This window comes from Phalacrocorax aristotelis, chromosome 19, assembly GCF_949628215.1.
Source record: "Phalacrocorax aristotelis chromosome 19, bGulAri2.1, whole genome shotgun sequence".
Lineage (NCBI taxonomy): Eukaryota > Metazoa > Chordata > Aves > Suliformes > Phalacrocoracidae > Phalacrocorax > Phalacrocorax aristotelis.
This window is the reverse complement of record NC_134294.1, coordinates 6501487-6524692: the sequence shown is the minus strand read 5'-3', so window position 1 is coordinate 6524692 and position 23206 is coordinate 6501487. Positions and strand designations below refer to the sequence as shown.

The 23206-nt window shown below is 44.6% G+C and overlaps 1 protein-coding gene across 1 annotated transcript in view; it reads right to left on the bottom strand.

Moving 5' to 3' along the window:
* PUSL1 (pseudouridine synthase like 1) overlaps positions 1-23206 on the bottom strand; it is a 29666-nt gene that overhangs the window by 4995 nt on the left and 1465 nt on the right. The window contains exons 2-6 of the mRNA XM_075113844.1: positions 22690-22747; positions 15291-15478; positions 8079-8228; positions 5681-5854; positions 256-310 (exon numbers count right to left, since the gene is read on the bottom strand). Of these exons, the coding sequence (XP_074969945.1) occupies positions 256-310; positions 5681-5854; positions 8079-8228; positions 15291-15478; positions 22690-22747 (625 nt within the window). The remainder of the gene's footprint in view (positions 1-255; positions 311-5680; positions 5855-8078; positions 8229-15290; positions 15479-22689; positions 22748-23206) is intronic.

The following is a 23206-nucleotide window of genomic DNA, read 5'->3' as shown; positions in this document are numbered from 1 at the left end:
TGATTCTGTGACTTTGGACATTCGTTTTAGACACAAACTTAAGAGATTCTGCCTTTACTGGATCAAACAAACAACACAGAACCTCACCTCTCTGGCGTTAGGTCCCCGTGTGCGTCATGCAGCTGTAACACCAGCTCTGCAAGAGGTGGCACTACACAGGGATGCAACGTTGCTAAACTGATTAACAGTTATGGCAATAGCAGCACTTTGGTTCTCGGAGGCAAAGCGTGTGCCGAATACAGCACTAAACAGTACCTGTCGGTAAAGAAATGATCTGCTCCTGAACTTCAACTCCCAAAACTCCAGTCCCCTAAAGAAATGAACAAAAAAAGCATTTTTAAAAAAAAAAAAAAAAAAAAATCACATTTCAAATAGCTTTTCTACCCACAAGACAAAAAGCACAGGTGAATGCGAGTGGAATGAATAAGAAGCTGTGCAGCCCCCAGTTAACCTGAAACAGCATTGTGAGCTTTCGAACACCAGGCTGCTCGTTTGCTACTCAGATGCAGCCATTTTCTGGGGTGAAACAATTCCTGCCTGTTTTGTCTGTACCTAGTTTTATGGGGCTTGACCCTCCTGCTGCCTGACACCGAAGTACATAACCATTCAAATAAAAGGGAAAGAGCAACACAAAACAAGGTGCAACTTCGCAGGCTGTGAAGGTACTAGTGGTTTGAGGAATGCAGTCTGATGCTTTCTGGAGAAAGGAAGAAACAACCAACCAAAGCAATGCAACTCTACCACTTCATTGGGAACCGCCCCCCGTGGTCCTTACAGGCTTTGCAGAATGAATTTCAGCACTCGGCAATGCCTACTGGGACATCCACGTGCTGCTGGAAAGGCCAGGACAAGCAAGGCAGGACCCAGCCAGGCCTGAGGAATCCAGCTGCACATCAGAACACAGGCAGTGGCGGACGAGGAAGCACTCCAGGCTAAGAGTGAGCGGAGCAGGAAGCGCCAGATGGATGTTTGGGGATGGATGGATGCCACTATGCAAAAAGGCATCCTTTCCCCTCACCAAATCTGTCTGTTCGCATAGACACCATTTTCCAGAAAGTTTTATGGTAGTAACCAATATTCTTTACAAGACCTCTACTGAGGCTAGCTATTCCAATACTCCACTGACACTTGCACCCTCTGCTAAGTCTTTACCAGTTGCTTTCTAAATATTTTTGTATTTTTTATGTTCTCAGCCCCTCTGCTCTGGGGACACCCCCCTGCAGCGCTGCCTCCAGCTCTGGGCTCCTCAGCACGGGAACGACATGGACCTGTCGGAGCGGGGCCAGAGGGGGCACAGAAACGCTCCGAGGGCTGGAGCCCCTCTGCTGTGAGGCCGGGCTGGGAGAGCTGGGGTTGTGCAGCCTGGGGAAGGGAAGGCTGCGGGGAGACCTTATTGCGGCCTCCCAGTGCTTAAAGGGGTCTATAGGAAGGATGGGGGTGACCTCTACAACAAGGCCTGTTGTGAACAGAACAAGGGGTGATGGCTTTAAACTAAAGGAGGGGAGATTTAGACTGGATATAAGGAAAAAAGTTTTTACTGTGAGGACAGTAAAACACTGGCCCAGGTTGCCCCGAGAGGTGGTCGATGCCCCATCCCTGGAGACATTCAAGGCCAGGCAGGACGGGGCTCTGAGCAACCTGATCTAGTTGAAGCTGTCCCTGCTTGCTGCAGGGGTTGGACTGGATGGCCTCTAAAGGTCCCTTCCAACCCAAACCCTTCTATGACACTGTGTTCCAGTACCAGCCCTATCACTAAAACCCAATGCAAACCCATTCTCAGGAACAGTCCTGCAGGTAAAAACCTGTATGCACATTTTCTTCCTAAAAATCAAAAAACAATAAATCTGATATGCACATTAGATGTAATAAAAACATACACATACACCATGCACCCGATATGCCAACAGAGCACAAAAATGAGCAGGTTTTCACTTCAGTACTTGCATCCCCAAGCTTCCATGCTACCAAGCAACCCTAGAAGGCACTTTGATAAAAATAACAATAAAATAACAATTAAAAAATAAATTCACTAACAGCTTATAAGTGCTCCTGATATCCCACAGCATTCCTACAGCAAAGACACAAAGCTTACCTTACATAACACAGAAAAGCACGTATTTACATGCAAACCCTCTCCTCCCTTGCAATGAGCCCAGTAACTGGGTATCAAAGGGCTACAGAGATTTGAATCAGCTGTGAGAAAAACACAACTGCAGCATATTTGTCTGGAGGGTTCAGATGGACAGGCTGCGTTTGCTGGAAACACCTGAGTATCAAGGAAGGGGCTGCCCGTTCCCTGGGAGAGGAGACAGCCCTCGCAAGCCACACAAGAAAGGGGACGCGGGGACATCGGGATTCACAGGCCCACACGGGGCGTCAGGGCAGGGCTAGCAGGAAGGGAAACTGTGAACCAGTAATTGTAGGGAGCTGCCACAAGCTGTTTTCTCACTGGATTTACAGATAAATTACTGCTTTTAGCCCTCCCTGTCGTGTACGTTGGCATATGCAAAGGCAGCTCCTGCCCCCAGATTCCTCCTTATGTCAGGAAATGACAGTGTTTCTATCACTTACATATGGTCTGCTCTCCCCGCGGCTCGGTGCGTGTGGCAGGCAGACATGTGCATTGCTACACACAGGTGCAAATGCCCACCACAGCGAGGTCATAATTCAGCTCAGCTCTTTAGCAAAGCACAAGAGACAATTTTTTCAAGGAGGGACAAACCACCCTCTCACCAAATTGCACGCACCCTCTTTATCCAGGATTCTCCATCTCGGTTGTCTTGACGAGATATATTAAGTTACAAAAGATGGGTCGACATATTAGGAAAAATATCTTGTAGACTTTGAAAGAGAACAAGATATTTTTCTTTAAGTGGGAAACCTAATTTTTCTTGTCAATCTCACAAATAATTTTGCTTACCAGCAAAAAATCCAGCTGCCTTTTTTCCACTTGGTAGCAGAAGCCAGCACTTGCAATGATTAATACGTATTCAGCTAGAAAACAGGTGACAGAGCAATCACTCCCCAGGAATAAGTGATGGTGCTGAGTCTCTGAGCACATCCCTAGCATTCAGAAGCATTTTGTATGGATGGGACGCTAACTCCACTTCCACTGTTGCTGAGCAACTGAGTTTGATGGAAAGAATCATTTCAACAGTTAGCCTTTTAAACAGACAAGCGGTCAATTCAGAAGATTGGTTTAAGTTCAGAAAGGAAGTAAAGAATGAGAAAGAAAAGCTGCATTATTTGACTAAGAGACCATGGTTTATCATTCTACAGATTCCTCCCTCTGAAACAGAAAATAAACCTCCTTAGATTAGGTTTAAAAAAAAAAATAAACCTATGTATAAGCTTTTACTGCTATCCCAGCCCTTTCATTGCAGGAACGGTTCATTCTGCTACCGCGCTGAAGAAATACACACGCACTTCAGGCACATTTGCCATCTTACTTGCAGGACAGGCAAACAAACACCGAGCTCCATGACTGCAACTGTTCCCATAGGGAGAGTTTTACAGATTAAAAGTAACTGGGACACTGTAATTAAAAAAAAATCCCTGAACAAACAAACAAAAACCACTCCCAACACCACCTAGCCTGTCCCAAAGACCCAAACCCCACATGTTTTTTCTCTAGATCGTTAAGCTCATGGTTGTGGTTATTATTAACGAAGCATTCTAAGAGTTAAATGCCATTTAAATGCATTGAAACCAGGCTTCTCAAAGCCATCCCCTTTAGCCTAAACATTCATTAAACTAATTAATATAGATACATTAAAAAAATTACTCCCTGTAGAACACAAGTTTGCATGCATGTGTCACCAAAAGCAAAAATATTCCATCAACAACTAGCTTGATGCTTTTGATCCAGTTTTTAGGTTTACTGACTCTCTCGTGAGCTGGTTTTGGCCTCAGGTGAGATGGGTTTATGCAGTAAGTTATGGAAGAAATGGCAAATTCCCTTTTTAAATTAAAATTGAAGACATAATAAAAGAGCTGATCTGTATTAGATCTCAGAGATCGGTCAACCGACAATAGCAGCTCTGGATTGGGAAGGTAACCTGAGCCACATGCACTCCCAGGTGATTTAGACAGGACTGTTAACAGTTACTCTTGGGTTAGCTCAGGTCTCTGCCACTTACAGTGCTACTCGTAAAGGACAAAACCTTGTGGATGAAGTATTTCACTGTTACTTGTGTCCCTGAGCATAACCACGCTCGGCAAAGGGAGGCCAAGCTCTCTGTTCAGCAATGACAACCCAATGACCAACAGCAGGAATGCAGCCACACAACAGCACCCATCTTCCTCTCCAGCCTTCCTTCTCCCCTGGGGACAGCGTTCCTTGCCTGCAGGAATGCGGGAAGGAAGTGTTTCACCTGGCACTAACCGCCCATGTCCTTGCGCTTACACAGCGGAGAGGAGCAGTGGAAGTGCCATACCCGCTGGGGGGCTCTTTGTAATGTGGCTGCGAATTGCGAGGCACCCGCGCTGGGTAGGCGAAGCGGGCATTGGAAAAGACAGGAGGAACTGGGGGGAACTGAAAGAGCAGGGTTACTCTGACCATACAGACCTCTCTGTTTTTGCAGCTCCCTCTCAGTTTTACTACCACTACTATTTGTATGAATTTTTATTACATTATAATAATATATAAATAGTGTAAGAATAAAAAATAATAAATTAATAATTACTATTACTACTGCTGCCAAATATGCTGTTCTAAGACATGGGGAAAGAAACAGTGGGCTATTTGCACACTGCAGTGAGGCTCCAAGTCTGGAGCGTGGCACTTATTGTTACAGACAGCTCAGTAGGTGTTCAAGTCTAATGGAGGGTTGTTGGGGAAAACTACAACGAAAAGGGTTTTCTCCTAGACAAAAAGCAGGAAAACATGGTTTGGAGACAGACAATAGCAAGTTTCCTTTCAAGGTCAAACGAAACAGCCATATATCTGTGAAAAAAAGCCAGCACGAAAGCAAAAGCCATGTTCAGATGATAAATAGCCATGATCTTTCTGGAAAAAAATCTTCAGTTTCTCCTAGAGAGAAAATACATCCAGCCACTTAATTTCAATACTTGCAAGGCCTGGTCCTGAAAGAACCTGACACTCAACAATCTTTTGTTTATGTAATGACTGAGGAATATTGGACTTCCCTTCATCAACATCCCCTGGGAAGACAGCAGGAATTACTGGTGTGAACTGAGCGGATCTGCATAGCTACAGCAGTGACCTAGGTATTGGGTGGCCTTCTTTCCTTCTATTTGCAGCCTTTAGACAAAGCCAGGACAGCAGCAGGGGGGGAAAATATCCCATCCCCTGCCAGAGCTGGTCTTTAGCAATAAAAACGAGTGTAAATGCTAGAGGGACTTCACAGGAATTGCTCTGCGCCAGATTCCACACACCAGTTCACAACATCCTGCCTTTTAATGCACAGACAACTAGACCAGTTTCCCTGCCCTCATTCTTGCTCATCTTTCTCCCTGAGGACACTGGGGAAGAGAGGGAAAGAAATGCCCTTTCCAAGCTGTCACTAGGCAGAGCCCTGCTGACACCATCACCGACTGTGACGGCAATGCACAGCAAGCAGGAGGGCAGTTCTCAAAGCAGTGCTAGAAAGCCGCTTTTTGGACAAAGCAAGCACCAGCTGATCAGAGCAGCTCCTCAGCTGAGCGTCGAGGCTCTCACCTGTGCTCATAGTGATGGGACAGGAAACCAGAAGAAGGTCGGATGTCTGCCTGGAGGATGGTTCTGACTGGAGACTGTAAAGGTGTTTTGGAGTTAAGAGAGCAAAAGGTGCTGAAGTCATGGGTTCCCAGCAGGAACTGTGCTGCATCCTCCATGGCAGGCACATTCAGGTGGCTGAAATTAAACACACAGAGCAAAAGGAAACGAGCATCAGGTGGGACCAAGTAAGTGGGTCAAAGTCCAATTAATTGATGAGAAGCTTAAAACCGACACGCAGATTTAACATTGCAGCATTGTGGAAACACATTTTGCAAGATGACATTTGTCTTGTAGTGGCCCAAAACCACAAACCGAGATGCCAAGTGGCCTGAGGTCTGAAGGTATTCAAACCCCCAGGCCAGACGAGGGGTTGGCAGGCACATGCTTTTACACAAACCTTTATCCTGCTGTGCTTCCTGTAACAGTTCAACTCAAATCTATTCAAACTGCTGGCTAGAGCGTACAGCAAGAGAACCAAAATCCTTTGCAGTATCTGGATCTTATAAACTGAAAAAATGTTGCCAGGTAAGAAAATATCAAACCCCGTGATGGTTTTCCAAACCTTAGATTTGCAACAGCCAGAGGATGAAATTAGCAAGTAACAGAAATGGAATGAGTGAGCAAACCGTCACAGATGAAGAGGCCAGTATAAACCCAAGATGGAGATGCAGAAGAAAAGGCCAAGGGTAAAACTCAAAATGTCAAGTGTCATTAGGATTTCTTCATCTGAAGTATCTAGGCCTGTTCAAAACAGTCTCAAGCAAAGGAATTTATGCAGATTTATTGATATGTTTGCTGAACAGATGCTTAGTTTTACTTTATTTTTGTAAATTTCTTCTAAGAAAACCTGAGTAAGTGTGCATGACCTGCGGCTTAAGTTAAGTGATCTTAACAGAGGTCAAAATACTTATGAAGAAAACAAACAAACAAATCAAGATGAGATTTTCTAACATCACGAAATTTTTTTCACTGTGTTCAGTAAAGATGACTGGCACTTGCAGAATCCTGGTCACACTGAGAAGCACTAATAACACCTACGTGCCAATTCAGATGCCTACAGAAGTTTAATGTGGATTATGAGTTTTGTACCCCAGAGGTACTCAGTAGTGCACACGCTGGCAGCTTTTCCACTACTAGCAGTCCACATATCCCACCTTCTAGTAAAACACCTCCCATTCACAATTTCCAATATGCTCACCCTGTCCTTTGTGTTGTATTGCCATTTCAGAAAATTAACTGCAGTGTCTGAACTAAATTAAAAACTATTTCATAAAGCCCAAGATTAAGGCACATTGCGCGCATAACATCTAATTTTGCAATTTGTATTTATTTTTCCCTCCAACAGCCCACAGAGAAGAAAGTCAGCAATGTAATGTTAGGACAATATCATCTTCGCTCCTCTGCTAGGAGAGTTGAGATTACATTTTTTTCCATTACCCACAATTGTTATTCCAATAGCAGCGGTGAAATTTCCACAACGTTCTAGAAAAACAGGTTTGTAGCCAGTTGTGGTAAATTCAATTTTTCTGGAATGTACGTTTATCTCCATACAATGTAAACGAAAGGACAATAACAAATTATCTCTGGATTTTGTTTGTTTTTTCTCCACCCACTGTTTACCATGTCCTAACTTTTTTTTTTTAATGACACTGGATTTGTTTTTCTTCCCTTGCATATACAAGCACTGATTTGTTATGACTCAGTGGCTACTCCAAGAACACAAGTGAATACTGAGCTAGATACACTGCTTTGTTATTGTAGGGTTGCTCAGAGTTGTTGGCTCTCGCTATTCAAACATAGGAGCACTCAGAGAAGGAATGAGAGAGCAGATTTACATGCAGTGGCTGCCAGAGATAGGACTAGGGGAAAAAGAAGAAAAAAACCAAAGAATTCTCAGCCTTCGTTCTTGACTGCCTGTATGGCCACACCTAAAACTCTGAGATCTGCCGTACAATGTATTTCTGTCTGTGTGCAGCATATCAGAGCGCTGCTCCTTCAGCCAGCTGTCTGAATGGGTTTGCTGTATGAACTGGCAAGGTCATCCGAGGAAACGCTCAGCACTTCCACGGGGAGGGACACACGAAGTTGTTGATGGACTCTGCCTGGAGTCACCGAGTCTTGCAGCAGTGCTAAGCACGTTTATCTCGGGTACAGCTGACAGCACAATCAAAAAGAGCTGCAAGTCTCAGGTCTCAGTGAATGTAGCTCAGTGCAGTTGCACAGGGAAATCCTGTCAATACCAACAGGGAATCTGGTCTCACATGCGGAAATTGCCCCCTCCCTGCTTGCCCCAAAAGCCAAGCACTTCGAGACCATTGATGAGGCAGCTCCCCAGGGAGGTTTAATGGAACACACTTACCCTCCCACAGGAGCCCAGCAGAGATCCTTTTCAAACACTGGTATTTCAGAATAATGAGTACAGCCCATCAACAGCCGATAAATGTAGGTTCTTGACAGTGCAGAGAAGCGTGCATGGAAGCTATCGGTCACCCGATAGGCATTCAAAATGCTGTTAGGACAGAAGACAATGAGTGAGATGAAGAGAAATTTCATACACTAATTCAAAAGCTTTTGCTTGGTCACCACACAGGTGGGAACTGAAACATGCAATGGATTCTTTGAGAAACTGCACTTACAAATTAATTAAATATCATTCTCTCCTGAAGCCAGTGACTAACCAGTGACTGTGGATTTGCACCTGTAGGCTGCCACAGGCACCTGTCAACTAGAAGAAGGCAGAAGGGCCTTGGCATCACCCCTGTCATCAAATACACAGTGAAACTAACTTTGGGTCACCTAGCAACAAGCTTTGGGGACACTCACACCATCACAGTCGAGGCTAAGGCCAATCAGTCCTTCAGCTGACAAATGGCAACTCACAGCGTGTGTTCTTTGCTGCATAATGAAACCAAATACCTCACCCAGCCCATCAAGTTGTACCGCACCTGGCTGAGGGCACACGTGTTCCTAGCAAAGCTTAAGGTGAGAGGCAGCAACTTCCCAAAGCAAGCTGACTCCCTCCACCTCCAGCTGAAGAGCACACCTTACAAACACTGTGCCCTTCTGCTTTTGCAGAACCATGGCCCCAGGCGTGAGCGGGAAGCACTCCCCCAACAACAGATACCTCTGTGCTCCCTCTCAAAGTCAGCTACACAGCTTGTTGCAGCAGATGGAGACAGTTGAAACTAGGTCACTTCCCTCCCACCTCCCCCCACAACCTCCAAGACAAACAGGCCTTTGCTGCAGCAATGAAAACAAAGGTGCATGCCACCATCGCCTAGATTGAGTCTATCTGAAAACAGCAGAACGTTGCATGCAGGAGACCTCCTGGGAACCCTCGCATTTCTCGTGTGCATAAAATGGCTTTCGGGAATGTTCACGTCTACTTGTCCTCCCCTGACTCAGCAGTTAACTTACGAAGCAGCTTTCTAGGCAGCTGAACTGCCCTGTTTTCTTCTATAAGCAACAGGGAGAAATTGCCCTGTTTCTCTAAGCCAAAGCCACCATTACCATCAACCAGCTTCGTAGCCAGAAGGGAGGATATGAAGGCTGTCAGAAAGGAAAACACCCTTCTCTCTGGCAAGGGAGAAAACAGCTTCCCTGTGTTTCTGCACCTCCCCCAAAGTGTTGTTATTGATTTGAACATGTCAGCAGCAGCTTTTACTGGATTTGATTTTTCCCTTACCCCAGAGCACTGGCTACTCACCATACTGCAGGGAACAGACAGCAAGTAACCACTATCACACAGGCATAATGCTCTGCAGGTGTTACTGTAGAGGATACTTCTCCTTAGAAGGTAGTTTTTCTCCTGCTGCGTGCCCTTCAGTCTTTGGAGCTTGGCCTAGTGAGAAGGGACGCAGGCCAGCCAGAAAAATATGATACCATTTGGGACCAAGTAATAGACAAACCTATTTATTTACTTTAAAAACGTTGGTGCTTCAGGAATTTTTGCCAGCTCAAGTGCCTCTGGCTCACATCCCTTGACTGCAAAGGCTCAGACCACAGAAGAAGAAATTAAAGCCGAGCCACTGGCCTCCACAAAGATTTGTAATAACAAGCCCAGGAGATTGCTCCACTGCTATAAACTCTCAGTAGAAATGCAAACTACATCCTCCAGGCGTGCAATGGATTATGAACCTAGGACTTCCAGCCTCTTCTAAACACAATAATATAATTATTACATCTATTTTCCTCTGTCTACATGCCTCCACAAGCATTTAATCTATCTTGAGCTTCTCTTGTTAAAGCTTATGTGATTTTTATTAAATAACCATCCTTCTACTCCCTCTAACAGAGTGATCCTTTCCAAAAAGCCTGTTTGTGCTCACATGACTCTTCAGCGCAGGCATCCTTTCCTACTCCTGGTAGATGCAATTGCTACCATAGACTCTTTCTAGCTCGGAATGTCTTTCCAGCATTTATTCCAGCAGCTCTTCAAACGGACTACATTTCAGGCCTTGTTAAGACCCCATGTTTGAAAGACTGCTGGTAAATAAAGACTCATGGCATTCTTTAGCGTTTCAACAGAGCCTGAATTTCAGAGAAGGTTGGAGTAAAAAAAAGCCCAAAGACATCTAACTAGAAAAGGCAACATATTAGATACAAAGATGTCCTCCAGAAGTACATCCTTCTCTGTCCACTGACAATAGAAACAAAATGCCAGTTTGCAGGAGGTGGGAGGAATCCCAGCTCTGTCTTGTCACCCAGACAGCTCTTACTGTGCGCTTACAAAACTGAAACCAGGAACAGACGGCGTAAGTGTACTGTATTCTGTGATTCTGTATTACCATCCCTACTTAACTGACAGCAAAGCCCTCCTAAAGTTAGCCCATGCAATGAAATACACCCCGTGGACAAGATCCTTTAAAATATGCTTTGCAAATCTAAAAGACGGGTCAGTTGATAGAAGAGACCCATCCTGCTACGAAGGAGGTTATTATTGCTGATGATACAGTCAGCCAGCTTGGAATCTTGTTTCCCTTTCAAGCTCTATCGACAATACTGCATTCTCACAAAGATCCCTCTCTCCATCATCCCCTGCTTGCAACCACATGAAAGTGCTGTTTTCTCTTCAGCTTTAGGAGATAATTCTTCTTGGCAAAGTAATATTTACAAGAGGGAGGGAATGGTTGCTGTATACACTTAGGTTCATGCCCATCACCAAGCTCCTTAATGGAAAGCAGCTGAACCATTTTTAAAAGGTTCAGCCCAAGGGAGGAAGAAGTAGAGCTGACTGAATCCTGATAAAGTCAAACTCTAATTGATCAGGACTGTATTGCATTCCATCAGAAGGCATCACCTCCTGATATGTACCTGTCAGATAGAATCATAGAACAGAACCCTAGCACAAGGCAAAAAAATCTTCCCACCTGTGAGATCCCACTGCTGCCTCCTTTTGGATATGCCCTCTGACTTAAAACTTTCTTCAGCAGCAATCCTGTTTGCTCTTGGACTGATCAGTCAAGGTATCAGAGGGTCACAACAGTAGCTCTCTAGGACAACTGCTACCATTAAAGCTAGATAACACAACTCAAGTTAAACTCGGGAGAGATTCAGTGGCCGGTGGCACACAGAACAGACCAATTATTGCAGTGGTACCCTCTGGATGTAAAATCAGGTAGTTTTGACCCCCAATCAACTGCTTTAATCTTTTAAGGAAGGAAATCAAAACTATGACCTACTTCATGTTCCCTGTTATTGCCTGAATATCCAGAAAGGGTTTGACTTCCAGAGTGTATGGATTCTGACCTGGTTTCAGTCTGAGCAAAAATAACCACCAAAAACCCACATAAGGCAAATTCTATTTCAGAATCTTTTTTTTTTTTGTTTAATTCACAGAGCAGTCTGAAAAGAAATCACCTCCAGCCCCACCTCACAGCAGCTGCATTAGACTCTTTACACGTATGTCAAAGAAGGTAAAAGCTGTCAAGGGATGGTAACACACTGATGTTAAGCATGAAACTTAGCTAGCTTGAGAGAGAGGTTTGCTTTGTCGTCTGGCCTCTCACTGCAGAGGAATCTAGCTGCTACTTTAAGAGGCCAATGGAGAAACCGGATTCGTAAGTGTAAAACTGTCAATCATATATCATCATGCTAATAGTCAGTCTCAGGTCTGGGACACACAATCTGACTTGTTACTGGACGGCTGTCCCTGGGCTGTGTAATAAAAGCAGTGAAATCAGTATTTGCTTTTCTTTCAGGTACTTGCTGTGAAACCTTTGCTTTCAGAGAAAGACTCAACCAACCCTGCAAACTGCTAAAACACATTTTCACAAATAAGGTGTGGGGAGGAAGAGGAATTTCCCTTATGGATTTCTGAGACTGGCAATCATGCATATCTAATGGAAGCCACGCTCCATATCAAGCCCAAGCAGCGTAACAGTCATCTCAGGCTGCCCTTAGGCCGAGCTCACCCACTCCAAGACATCACAAGATGGTCTCGTGGAAGGACAGCAACAGCTAAGTGAACAGTCAGAAGACTTAGAATCAAAGAGGAAAAGCAGTGTGGCCTTATGCTGTTCCCAAAACTGTATGAGGGCTGTCAAAGGAAATTTAAAAATCCAGGGAAAAAGATCAGTTAAAACAACAAAATAAACCGGCACTAAGAGGAACTACTTGCCCCTAGTAATAAGGCTCTCACAGTGCCCTCCTGCTCTCCTCCTGCCTGAGCTCAGATTCCAAGGATTTTACTTCCTCTCCCTCTTCACCCTCTGATGGCTCCCTTGGTGCTTGTTCGGAGGTGAAAGAATGCAGCTGGCTCTGAGACAGATGCTGCAGCTTCTGCTCCAGCCACTGACCAAGTTGAGAGCCCACAGATAAAAGGTCCCACTGTATTTAAATAAATGCAAAGCACCGCTTACATACAACGCCAGAAATGCTGCAGGAAAACACTGCAAAACCCAATCCAGAGGCCATGAGAGCTGCAGGCACTAAACACTTCTTTGGCATAGGCCTACAGAGGGTACGTAGGTGGGATCCCAGTCACAGTGTACCTTGTTACAGCAGCAAATGCCAAGTCACCACTGTCTCACACACTCATGACTATCAGCATAGGTTAGAATTTGCTCCGTGCTGTTAAGAGACCCCCTAGCCATGACACAGCAGAACTCTGCAGAGTCCCTCCACCCAACACTGCTCCTTGCACCAACACAGCACATGGGCTAGGGAACGGCCACTGGACTAGAAGCTGACGCCTTCAGTCCACCTCTGATTCACACTGAGTCAGTAGAACGTCTGGAGTAAGCTGCATCAGGGACTGCTAAACTTAGATTACTCCAGGTAAGCTAGTGCTGGAACAACAAGCTAGTTAACCCGTGTTTCACTCAACATTAATGCAGAGTTTCTGCAACCTAGCTAGCCTCTGCCCAGCATGACAGGTATCATTGGCACGTCCAGGGCATGCTGTAGTGTCTCTGCCCCTCGTCACATCTGTGGATTAGCTGCCTCTCTCTACTGCCAACCAGAGGCAGGCAATCTGCTTTGTTGCTTCTAAAACCAGCGGCAGACGCCTTGGAGAGTCTGATCCTGGGGGCCTAGTTTCCAGAGGTACTGAACACCCACCAGTGTAGTCAAAGCCAGAGAGGACTCTGCCACCTGGGATTGCTTTACTCAGGCTCCTTCCTTTGCTTAAGGTTTGAATGTGCACAATATGCTTTGAAAAAGTCATAACAGCTGACTGAATTGCAGATCAACACCTTCTGCAGAGGATGCCGCACCTTCGACCAACTCATAGTAGCTCACTCTTTGCTTTATACTGCATGTGGAACCAGCACGAAAGACCTCCTGGGGAAAAAAGTAATGCCTTCATTCATCTCTCCCTCCCTCAGACCCCAAACTATTTGAGCACCTGCACGTTTGGAGCTGGATTCACTGTTCCCCAAGCCTTGGAGAACTAGAATCCTCCCTTGCAAAACCAAGAACGGATGCAAGTATGATGTCAGTCCTCAAATCCCAGGACCTGCTATGTCAGCATTTGGGTCAGGCCCTGTTTCACAAAGAGGAGATTAGAAAATAAAGCAGACTGGATGAAGCGGGAAGGGGGAGTGTACTTCATAGTAATGTTGCTATTCTTACAATAATCCCTTCTTTGGGGTAGGGAGGGATGTGCCTTTTTGTCCTGGCTCTTGTTCTGGCATGGGGAATTTGCCTCCATAATCTTCCTTTATGTTCACACCACCAGACATCAGAAAGACTGCAGTAATGTGAAACAGAGCAACCTGGGCCTCTGAGTAATTACCAGTTGGCATCTTGCATCAAAGTTCTTCTGCTCACCTAAATACCTCCTAAAAACTACCCATCTTCTTGCACAACACTCCGAAGTGCTTTGACACACTCTTCAGTAGGGTACCGCACAGAGATTCAAGTCCTATGGTGCCAAATGCTGTACAAGGACAGCCTGTGCCTTGAAGAGCTTTTAGTTTATGCAAATAAGACAAAGTAAGACAAGAAAGAATAGAGTGGAGCAAAGCAGCTGCGGGCTGTTGAGTCTGTGACATAGGACAGATTTGGCTTTTAGTCCAAAAACACCAATGTTTCATTCAATTTACACTTTAACCATGAAAACACACCCACGTCTGGGGAAGAACACAGAAACTTTGACAGCTGACAGAGAAGCTGCACAACAGCTTGGGAAGAAAAGCAAAGAACATGAAATTCAGTCCACCTTTTCAAAAATTCACAGGGCGTAGTAATTACTTATGTAATTGATGCAGATTCCTAACAGAAACTGTTGGTTTCATGATAATTTTTTTTCCGCCTTTGGGGGTAGGCATTTAGATCTAGGTCTCATGCAGAACAAGCTCACTCTGGAATTCTGCAAGAAGTGATAATTCTAACAAGAAAGAAGAGAAGAAAATAGGAAGAAGAAATGGCTGTTCTGGTAGATCATTGCATCAAGGACCTCACGACATCCATATGCAACTCTGTAGTCATTAATAGTCAGGTATAGTATGAAAACGACTTTATTCCCATTGAATAAAACATCAAGTCTTGCTACAAAAATATTAAACTGGAGCTTGTGATGTAACTTCTATAAATCACGTCAAGTGTAGCCTTAGTGTAGCAGGGAAGAAGAGAGGGAAGGGAGGAGCAGACTATGCTAACACTAACAGCAATTTTGGTTGCTTGTTCTTTATCTTTTTGCACAGATACATGTAAGAGGCAATACTGCAGCCAAGTTTCTGCTAAGTGCTAATTCAATAAACAAAGAAAATTAGGGGGTTTGGGGAACAAAGGAGCACTGAGAGTTAACATACTCATGTTCTGGCTCATGTGTGAAACTAGAGTCCTTCCAGTGGGTTCAATACCTGCGTGGTGACCCCAACCTCTCACAGTTCTTGTTTTGGTGGTACCAGCATGGATGATCCCTTAACAACAACAGTGGAACAAGACTGATCTTTAATGTACCAGGGGTCTGGTAGTAGCAGAAATACACGTGTGCATGGAAGTGGTTTGCCATCACATATAACGGGTAAAAATATATCTTGTAGGTGAAGATGGAAGATCATTGCTGCATTTTTCTCCCTTCTCTGACACGGGCAAAATAAAAGATTTTGACTTGCCACTAACTCACCGGATTGGCTCAGGCTTCAGGTGGTTATTAAGAGTGCAGACAAGTTGTTTCACATTAAACGGTGGCTTCCCCAGCGGCCTCTGGATGTCAAGGTGAGCGGAGTTGCAGAGTGCATGGACACCGGCATCTGTTCGGCTGGAGATGCGGAACTTGATGGGAACAGCGGGTTTTAGGTTCTGTGCCGCCTTCTGAAAGCCAACACGAGATAGATTAATGAATAGCAGACTCACTTCGAGCTACCAGGAAAAAACATCCTCCTCTTTGCTAACCACATGTCCCCTGACTGCTCACACAGCAAAGTAACTGGGAGTCCTACCAAGGGATGCAAAGAAAGGGATGGAGAGTAGCCTGTTTGGAGGACTTCTAGCACCAGTGGCTTCTCACCTTTTGTCCTGAAATCACCTCAAACAGAGCATCCAAAACACCATGTGAGCTTCCTTACATGTACAAAAATAAAGTGAAAAAATATTCCTCTCCCTATCCTTTGCCTTATGTCATTGGATGAGCAGTGAAGAGGACAGAGAGCTACCCATTGAACCCCAGACAACACCCCTGCAATTTACTGCTAAGAACTAGACTCCGACCACTTCAGCGGCTCTTAAAGAGCTGCAGAACCAAGCCTTAAAGGGATGGAAACAGCGCACAGGGATCTCTGAATGACATCAGCCAAGACACCTGCAGGAGCTCAGGCTGCATCCTTTTCTTCCAGCACAGGACAGAACAGTGTAAGATACTATGGCTTATTGCTGCAGGCAGAAGTTCTTCTCCATCCACAGTAGGAGTGGGGCTACAGAGCACAACATGCTTCCATTAATTTTTGAGAGCAGAGGAGGAGCAAGGGGACCAGATGAGTAGTAGCACAGCACGGACGTAATGCATTTATTAGTCCCGCTGAGAAATATAAATGTAACAGACCTAAGAATCAAGACACAGCTCTCAAAACACACCAGTAGTTGAGGAGCTGACACGGAGCTACTCCAGCAGGTACAAAAAAAACCAGACAAACACATGCCACCAGCAGTCACAAGACGGAATTTCCTTATATTCGTTGCTTCCACAGTTCCATTAATGCAGGACTTGGCTAATCCTTGAGAGTAGTTTTCTTCAGGGGCTAGGGTTGCCTTAATATTCAGGTGATGTCTCACTCACGCTAAGACCTCTGCCACAGCAAGACTAAAGCAGAAAATTACAAACATTGTGTACACCATCAGAAAGCTCGAGTTTTACAGTCACAGAGTTCAAACTTATTGGGGCCAAAAGGCCCTACAATTACACAGCAGCTGAGAAGCACTTCAAAAATTAGTTAGCAAACTGTATTGCAACATGCTGAAACTCACTATTCTTAACACAAGGGGAAGGACAGCCGCGGAGATCCTCTAGGTTTGCATATGGATTTTGGCACAGATTTGCTGGGGAATCCACCTGCGGCTAGGATTGTTGTTTCCCTTTCCCAGCTGCTCCTCTCCACACGGCTGGCTTTTATCCCCACCCTGTTTCTGCCTTTCCATCCTGCCCACTAACAAAGGGCTGGAAAAACAATTGGGTGAATTACTACAGGTTCCTGCTGAGAAAGTAAATAAAACCCTACTAAATGAGTCACTAATATGGTGTCTTTTTTGTGTGCTCATCTTGATTAAAAGAGAGAGCAAAAGAGATGCTAACACGGTTAATTAGATGCTATGTATTTAAGGGTCTGTCTGGACTGGCCTAAGTTTAGCAAAGCCAGGGTGGGTTTTGGTAAGGGAAAAGCACTGGTAGGTCAAAACCTTGGTATCCCAGTAACTTACTAGTGCAATGTTAAAACCATCATAGGTTTTACGTACAGTAAGGACTTTAAAGTAGGTTGCTGGAGCACTGCAAAATACAACTCTTTTCTTTGCGAGGACAGGCCCTAACACAGAAAATCCAATATAATTTGTTACAGTGAACGACTGAAGCATATCTGAAAGACTGGAAAACAACAACAACAACAAAAAAAAGCAGAAAACAGATGAATGAGTAGAAATTTCCTTCTCTTTCCCATCTCCACTCCTGAACAGCGAGCCCAGCAGTGGTCTTTGTTAGATTTTAATTTGGTACCAAGAGTCAATAAAGTTTGAACTGCTGACTCACAAATGCCTTCCAGAGTCCCACTATTTGAGCAGGCAGGATTCTGGGCTCACAGAAACATACCATTAAAATGCACAGGGAGGCAAGGAAAAAATGTAACTGAGCTGCAGGGGAAGGCCTGGGAAACAGAACAAAAATGACTCTAGCCTTTTCCCCTTCCTAATCCTTCTATTTGGAGTTCACATGTGGTTACAATTAACAATGAAAATCTTTATTTATCACCCTTAAGCAGAGAGAAATTAAATAGTTTTATGCAGTAGACCTTGGCTTGTGCCTCAAAAATTTCTCTTGAAGGAAAAAGCTGCGTTTTAAGAGTGAAGTTTCTGCAAAGATATGTTTGAGTTTTGCAGGCTCCTCCCTTCCTCCACCCTCTTCTCCTCCTTTCTCATCAGGCAAAAAAAACAGCCAGTGGGAACATAGCTGAGTGGGGGCAGAGGGAGAGAGAGAGAGAACAGGAGAGAACATGGAAAACATCCTCTTTTCTTGTTACGGGCTTGGAGAAGTTTGGATATAGCGCTCCTTTGGATCCCACACTGCATCTGAATGAAGCTGAGTAATAGAAGCACTCTTTGGATCTCCTCTGCCAGCAGCAGTTGAGCCCTACTGGAGAGCAGACTGGAGAAGAGGAGAGGACTGCAGACTCCAAGGCAAATCCAGTTGTTTCCCCCCGCTCAGGTCAGCCAATGAATCCACAAAGGCGCAGGACTGAATGACAGGTTCAACAAACGGTATTTTCACAGCTCCCCTTCTCCAGCACAATTTTATCCCAGGCACACCCCTCTGGAGGGAGGACTGAAGGATATATGTGCTGGGCATCCCAGGAGGAACGTGACCACCATCAACAGCAAATCTCAGTTTGTGAAAACTGAAAGCTTTGTTTGTGGATTCTTCCTCCAGCCTAATAGGCACGTGGCTGATAATGCACGATCAACTGCTGCCTCCAGTTTCAACTTTAATATTTCATTTATATCCCATCCTACTTAATCTAAAAGAGAGAATTTCTGAACTGATTAACTTCTTTGCAGGCACTTCAGAAATGACCCGTAAACCTATGCAAATGTCTCATATCTGTACCATCCAGGTGTCCTTTGAACCTGATGGCTTCCTCCTCTGGTTCCTGTATACCTTAATCTCTTAATATCACCCACACTGAATTTCAAAAAATAAACATTATTTACATTTAGTAATTGCTTAGATAGCAACCAGTTCCCCCCGCCCACCCTTTCAGAAAAAAACAAGCCCCTAAAACAAGCAGTCCTTTCATCTGAGGTCCTCCCAGATCCCTTCCCTGTTGGGTATCATCTATGGTGTGGGAAACTGCGGCAGGAGTTAAGCACTTTACCCGTGGGCACCCAGCTAAAAAGCCATAGAGAAGATACAGGAACAAAAGAGCTGGGCTGTCCACCCGCAGGGTCAGAGTTCACAGGTCTCTGCTCCCTTCTTTAAGGCCCACAGCATGCAAATATCCTTCTCTAGCAGGTGTTACAAACACTGAAATCGTGGCTTGGCACCCGCCAAAGGCCTTTCACCGAGCCAGATCTCATCCTTTCTTATTTAGCCTTTACTTCCTGAGACATAGTCTTTCCAGATGACCATATTCCTGGGAAAGCAACAAGCATCCCAGGGTGTCGGTTTATACCTCTAACACCCTGCATACCAGCGATGGAGGGGAGAGTATTACTTGCATTTAGTAGGTTCTGCTAAGAGGTTTCATTCACTAAACACTTCCATATTTTGAATCACACTGAAATTTCCACTGTTGTGTGCCGGAATGATACGGATCCACATTCCAGATCACTATTATTACTCGCAGGTCTGTTCTCTTCTCACTCTGTACAAATGCTGGAAGGCAAGATGAAGAACAGGCCCATTAATGTATACCACCTATAGCGGGGAAGCAGAAGTCCATCCACTTCTCTCCCTGAAGTCTAAATAAAGAAATCCTCAAGATAGTCAGCCATCTACCCCTACAGAGTGTCTGGGAATCATAAAAAGAACCTGTGAAATCAGTTGTGGATGGGCGTGTTCAAGAGAACCTGTGCATTAGGAATGTTTTGGACAAATAAGAGCCTATTCCTCTTTCACAGCAGCTGGATTGCTTACTGGTTTCATCACGCACAATGGCATTAGTTGCACAGACACAAGGGATGGCACTGTGCTGCCAGGGATGCTGCACGGTTTCTAAGGTGCCATGTTCTAATAAATAACAACGTGTGCAAGCTTCTGGTTGCAAGTCATCACAGCCTCACTGATTCACTCAACAGGTGCTGTATCAACTGAAACAAATTAAAAACCTAACTCATTTTTCATGGAATAGATAAAATTTGAAGTGAAAGCCAGGAAGAAAAAGCTAAGTAAGTGGCTTTGCTAGAAGAAAGGGCTTCCAAAGCAATCTCTTATGCCACTGAAATTATTATCCAAACAGGGATTGAAAATGACAGTTTTCTGTGCCCATTTTCCTTTCTCTTTTTTTTTTTTTTTGGTGGGGGTTGGGGGTGGGGCAGGAGGTTGTACCAAAGCTGCCTTGCGTAGTAAGGAGTTTGTATATGTTTTCTTTCTCTCCTCTCCTACTCTCCCTTCTCCTTTCATGAGGAATAATAGCTGGCCTTAGCACAAGGCTGCTGGCCAAAGCAGAGCTTTGTATAGGGAAGATTAGTTTTGGGCAGCATTCACCAGCAGAATGGGAAACGGCATGCTTGGGAGATGGTTCAAACCAAACATGAAAGGGAACTTAATTCCGTAGATCCTAGTAGGCCTCACATATGGTGCCTGTTAGCACAAGCAACAGCTACTCACTTTAGCAAAAGGTGCTACACAGGAGATCTTCCTTTACAGCAGGGGCATTTTTAAGAACTGAGACTAGAGCACACAGTCCTGCATCTTCTAAGTTTCCACAAGACACTGGAGGGAGCCAAGTTGCAGGATTCAAACTTCCCGATCCAGGGAAGCAAGGTCTGGAATTTTGGTTGGGACCCATCACTAGCAAGCTGGGCTTCCAAGTGCTTCAAGACAAATATGCTGTCTCCAAGAAAGAAGGAAAGTGTTGGCTGCAAAGCACACCCCCTCAAAAACATTATAAAAGCCCCTTCAAGTACCTATATCTGTCCCCAAACTAAAACAAGTCTCCATTTCCTCCAGACAGTCCCAGGGCTCTGTTACATACCGAGGCCTACAAAAGCTTGCATGTCGTGTATGATACAGCGCTTTATGGTGACCAAGGGTTATAGGCAGGCCTTCTGCTCAGCTCCAGTCCAGCTATTTCACCTTATCACACAGAGGACTGCAATACACACTCACACACCAGTCCATTACCCTTTTAATGGCACGGTTGCTGAAACACAAGGTCTACACCCCACAGGTTATTTGCTTGTCTGTAACTGCAAACAAATGTCTGTATGACATTTGGAATACAGTAAGGATCTCATTACAAATAAAATTTTGCCCTTCCCTTCAGTTGCCTTCCTGGCTTTGGAAAGTTCTGAAGTTCAAGGCTACACAGAAACGTAGGAAGATAAATTCCTACAGGCCCCAGAAACTTTCTATTAACATTGCTTTAAGACTTCCCATGTGGTTCTAATAGACACAGCCCTGCTCAGCAGTGCCCAGCATCAATACCACCACATGAAAGCAAAGCACATATCCCAGAACTGGCCTACAAAGTGCTGATACTGTGAAAAGACAACACCAAATAAGTTTATCTTTTTCTTTTTTCCTTCTTCTTCTCTCCTTTAATCACCCATCCTACCCATTTGCCTATTAAAACAAAGTTACTTAGATAATGCAAAACAACTGCTGGGCTCACCCAAAGTCCGGCGCCTGGGGCTGAGACACTGGATGGTTCAGAGGATTAGATAAATGAGATAGAAAGTCCTTTGGGGCTCTTCTTTCAAGATCTGCACAATATTTATACACTTTCTCCACAATGGTCTCAGGCAAGAAGCCATACAAATACACCCTGAGAATGCTTATTCCAACCATAATTCATCACATTTTTCTCCTGCAAGACTGCTTAGCAAGAGCATGCAAGAACCATCACCCTCACACGGCACAGTGTGGAAGCGTCTGGGCCACGGTCACAGAGCAGCTGGGCGGGACAGCAAGGCTGCTCCCAGACCAGCTCTACAACAACTCTGCTCCTTCACAACACCGGCAGGCAGAGCACAGACTATATCACAAACCAGCAGGGTGGGCGCACCACCTTCAAACTGCTACAGTTCGTGATCTCAGGTGAGACAATCTAACAGGAAATGAGAACCGAATAGCAAAAAGGCATAATTTGACCTAAAGCAATCAGTTTCAACCTCTTCACCAGTCTCTTATCTTCTAAACAGGCACAAACTTCATTTCAAACTACATGATGCTTCTATGAAGAGAGAAAAATAATGCAGCTTCCTTTTGATTCCTGACCTGCACAGGGACGTGGGATTCACTGGCACTGCTCAAATAAATGCAGCTCAACAGCAGCTTGTAATTAAGTTACAACTGGGTTACACAAACATCCAGGTGTGCTGAGCAAATGTACCCTATGCAGGTGACCCACTTCCTACCCACTGGTGTAACCGTGGGTCTTTTGCACTCATATTGCACACTCACTCCAAGCCCAAACAGCACTTCGGTCCTGAAAGCCATTCCTACATTCTGGGAGATCCCTGGGAGCAGTGCAGGAACAACAGTGATGACGGGATCATACCTTTTTTCCCCCTGGCATATTAGAACAACTCTGGAAGAATGGAAACTAGGCATTTTTTTTTCCTTTGGAACAATGAATATCCTGCTGTGCTTTGTTCTGTGTCTGAAAACATCAGAGACATCCTCTGCTGGTAGGATGCAATATCTAGTTTCTAGATCTATAATGGACTTAGACATGAACTAGAAGCAGCTAAGCCCGCTCAGAACTGAGGCAGTTCTAAGAATCAATGGAAGCAAAGCCACAAGTGCTAGTGACTCACATGCTTAAGTACTTTCAGGTGGGCCAGCACCTGAGCAGGGGCTCTCAGAATCATCGTTCTGGATTCCAACACCTCAATTTCAGATCTCATTGAAGGGTTCGCATCTTTTTCAGGATCACGATCTGACTGTCTCTGAATTCACCCTGACCTATTTCTCCCACTGTATGCTGACATAATTTCTAAAGCACTTGGATTGTTTTGAATATTATAGTGTTTAGCACTACGCAGGTGTCTTTTATTGAGTGTCAAACTAATAATAATTATCCTTGATAGTATCTGTAGCTCAACAACGTGACCCTAGAAGTTTCATTTTAATGACAATGTAATTAGCAAGGACCTACCTCCAAGTAATTCTGGACTCCAACCACTGACTGGTCATTCGAAGTCTCCATAACCCCACTGCAGAGCAAAACAAATACAATAGTTATTGATACGTGTCAAGACTCAAGGACTTGACACAGAGTCCACCAACACATCCAGAAGTGAAAAGCTGACAGTCACCAAACTGTTTGCTATTGAGTTGTGGTTGAGTAGCTATTGAGTAGCTGTTTGCTATTCTTTTTACAGAACTTGCAGGGAGCAAACACTTTCATGAATGGACAGGAAAACAGATGCAGCAATTATTTATAAGAAAGAAGGCTGGAAATAAAAATCATCCTTCAAATGTTATTCTTTGGACTAACTCCTCATATGGAGGCTGATGTGCTGGGAAGATAAGGCAGACAAATTACACTAGAAAAGATTTTGCAGATAAAACTATTTCAGGGCCAGGAGTTGGTTGCCAGTTGCAGGTCCCTTTCTTGTAGGCCCTATGGATGTCATAAAGGGGCTAAAAGACCACGAAAATGGTTTGTGAAG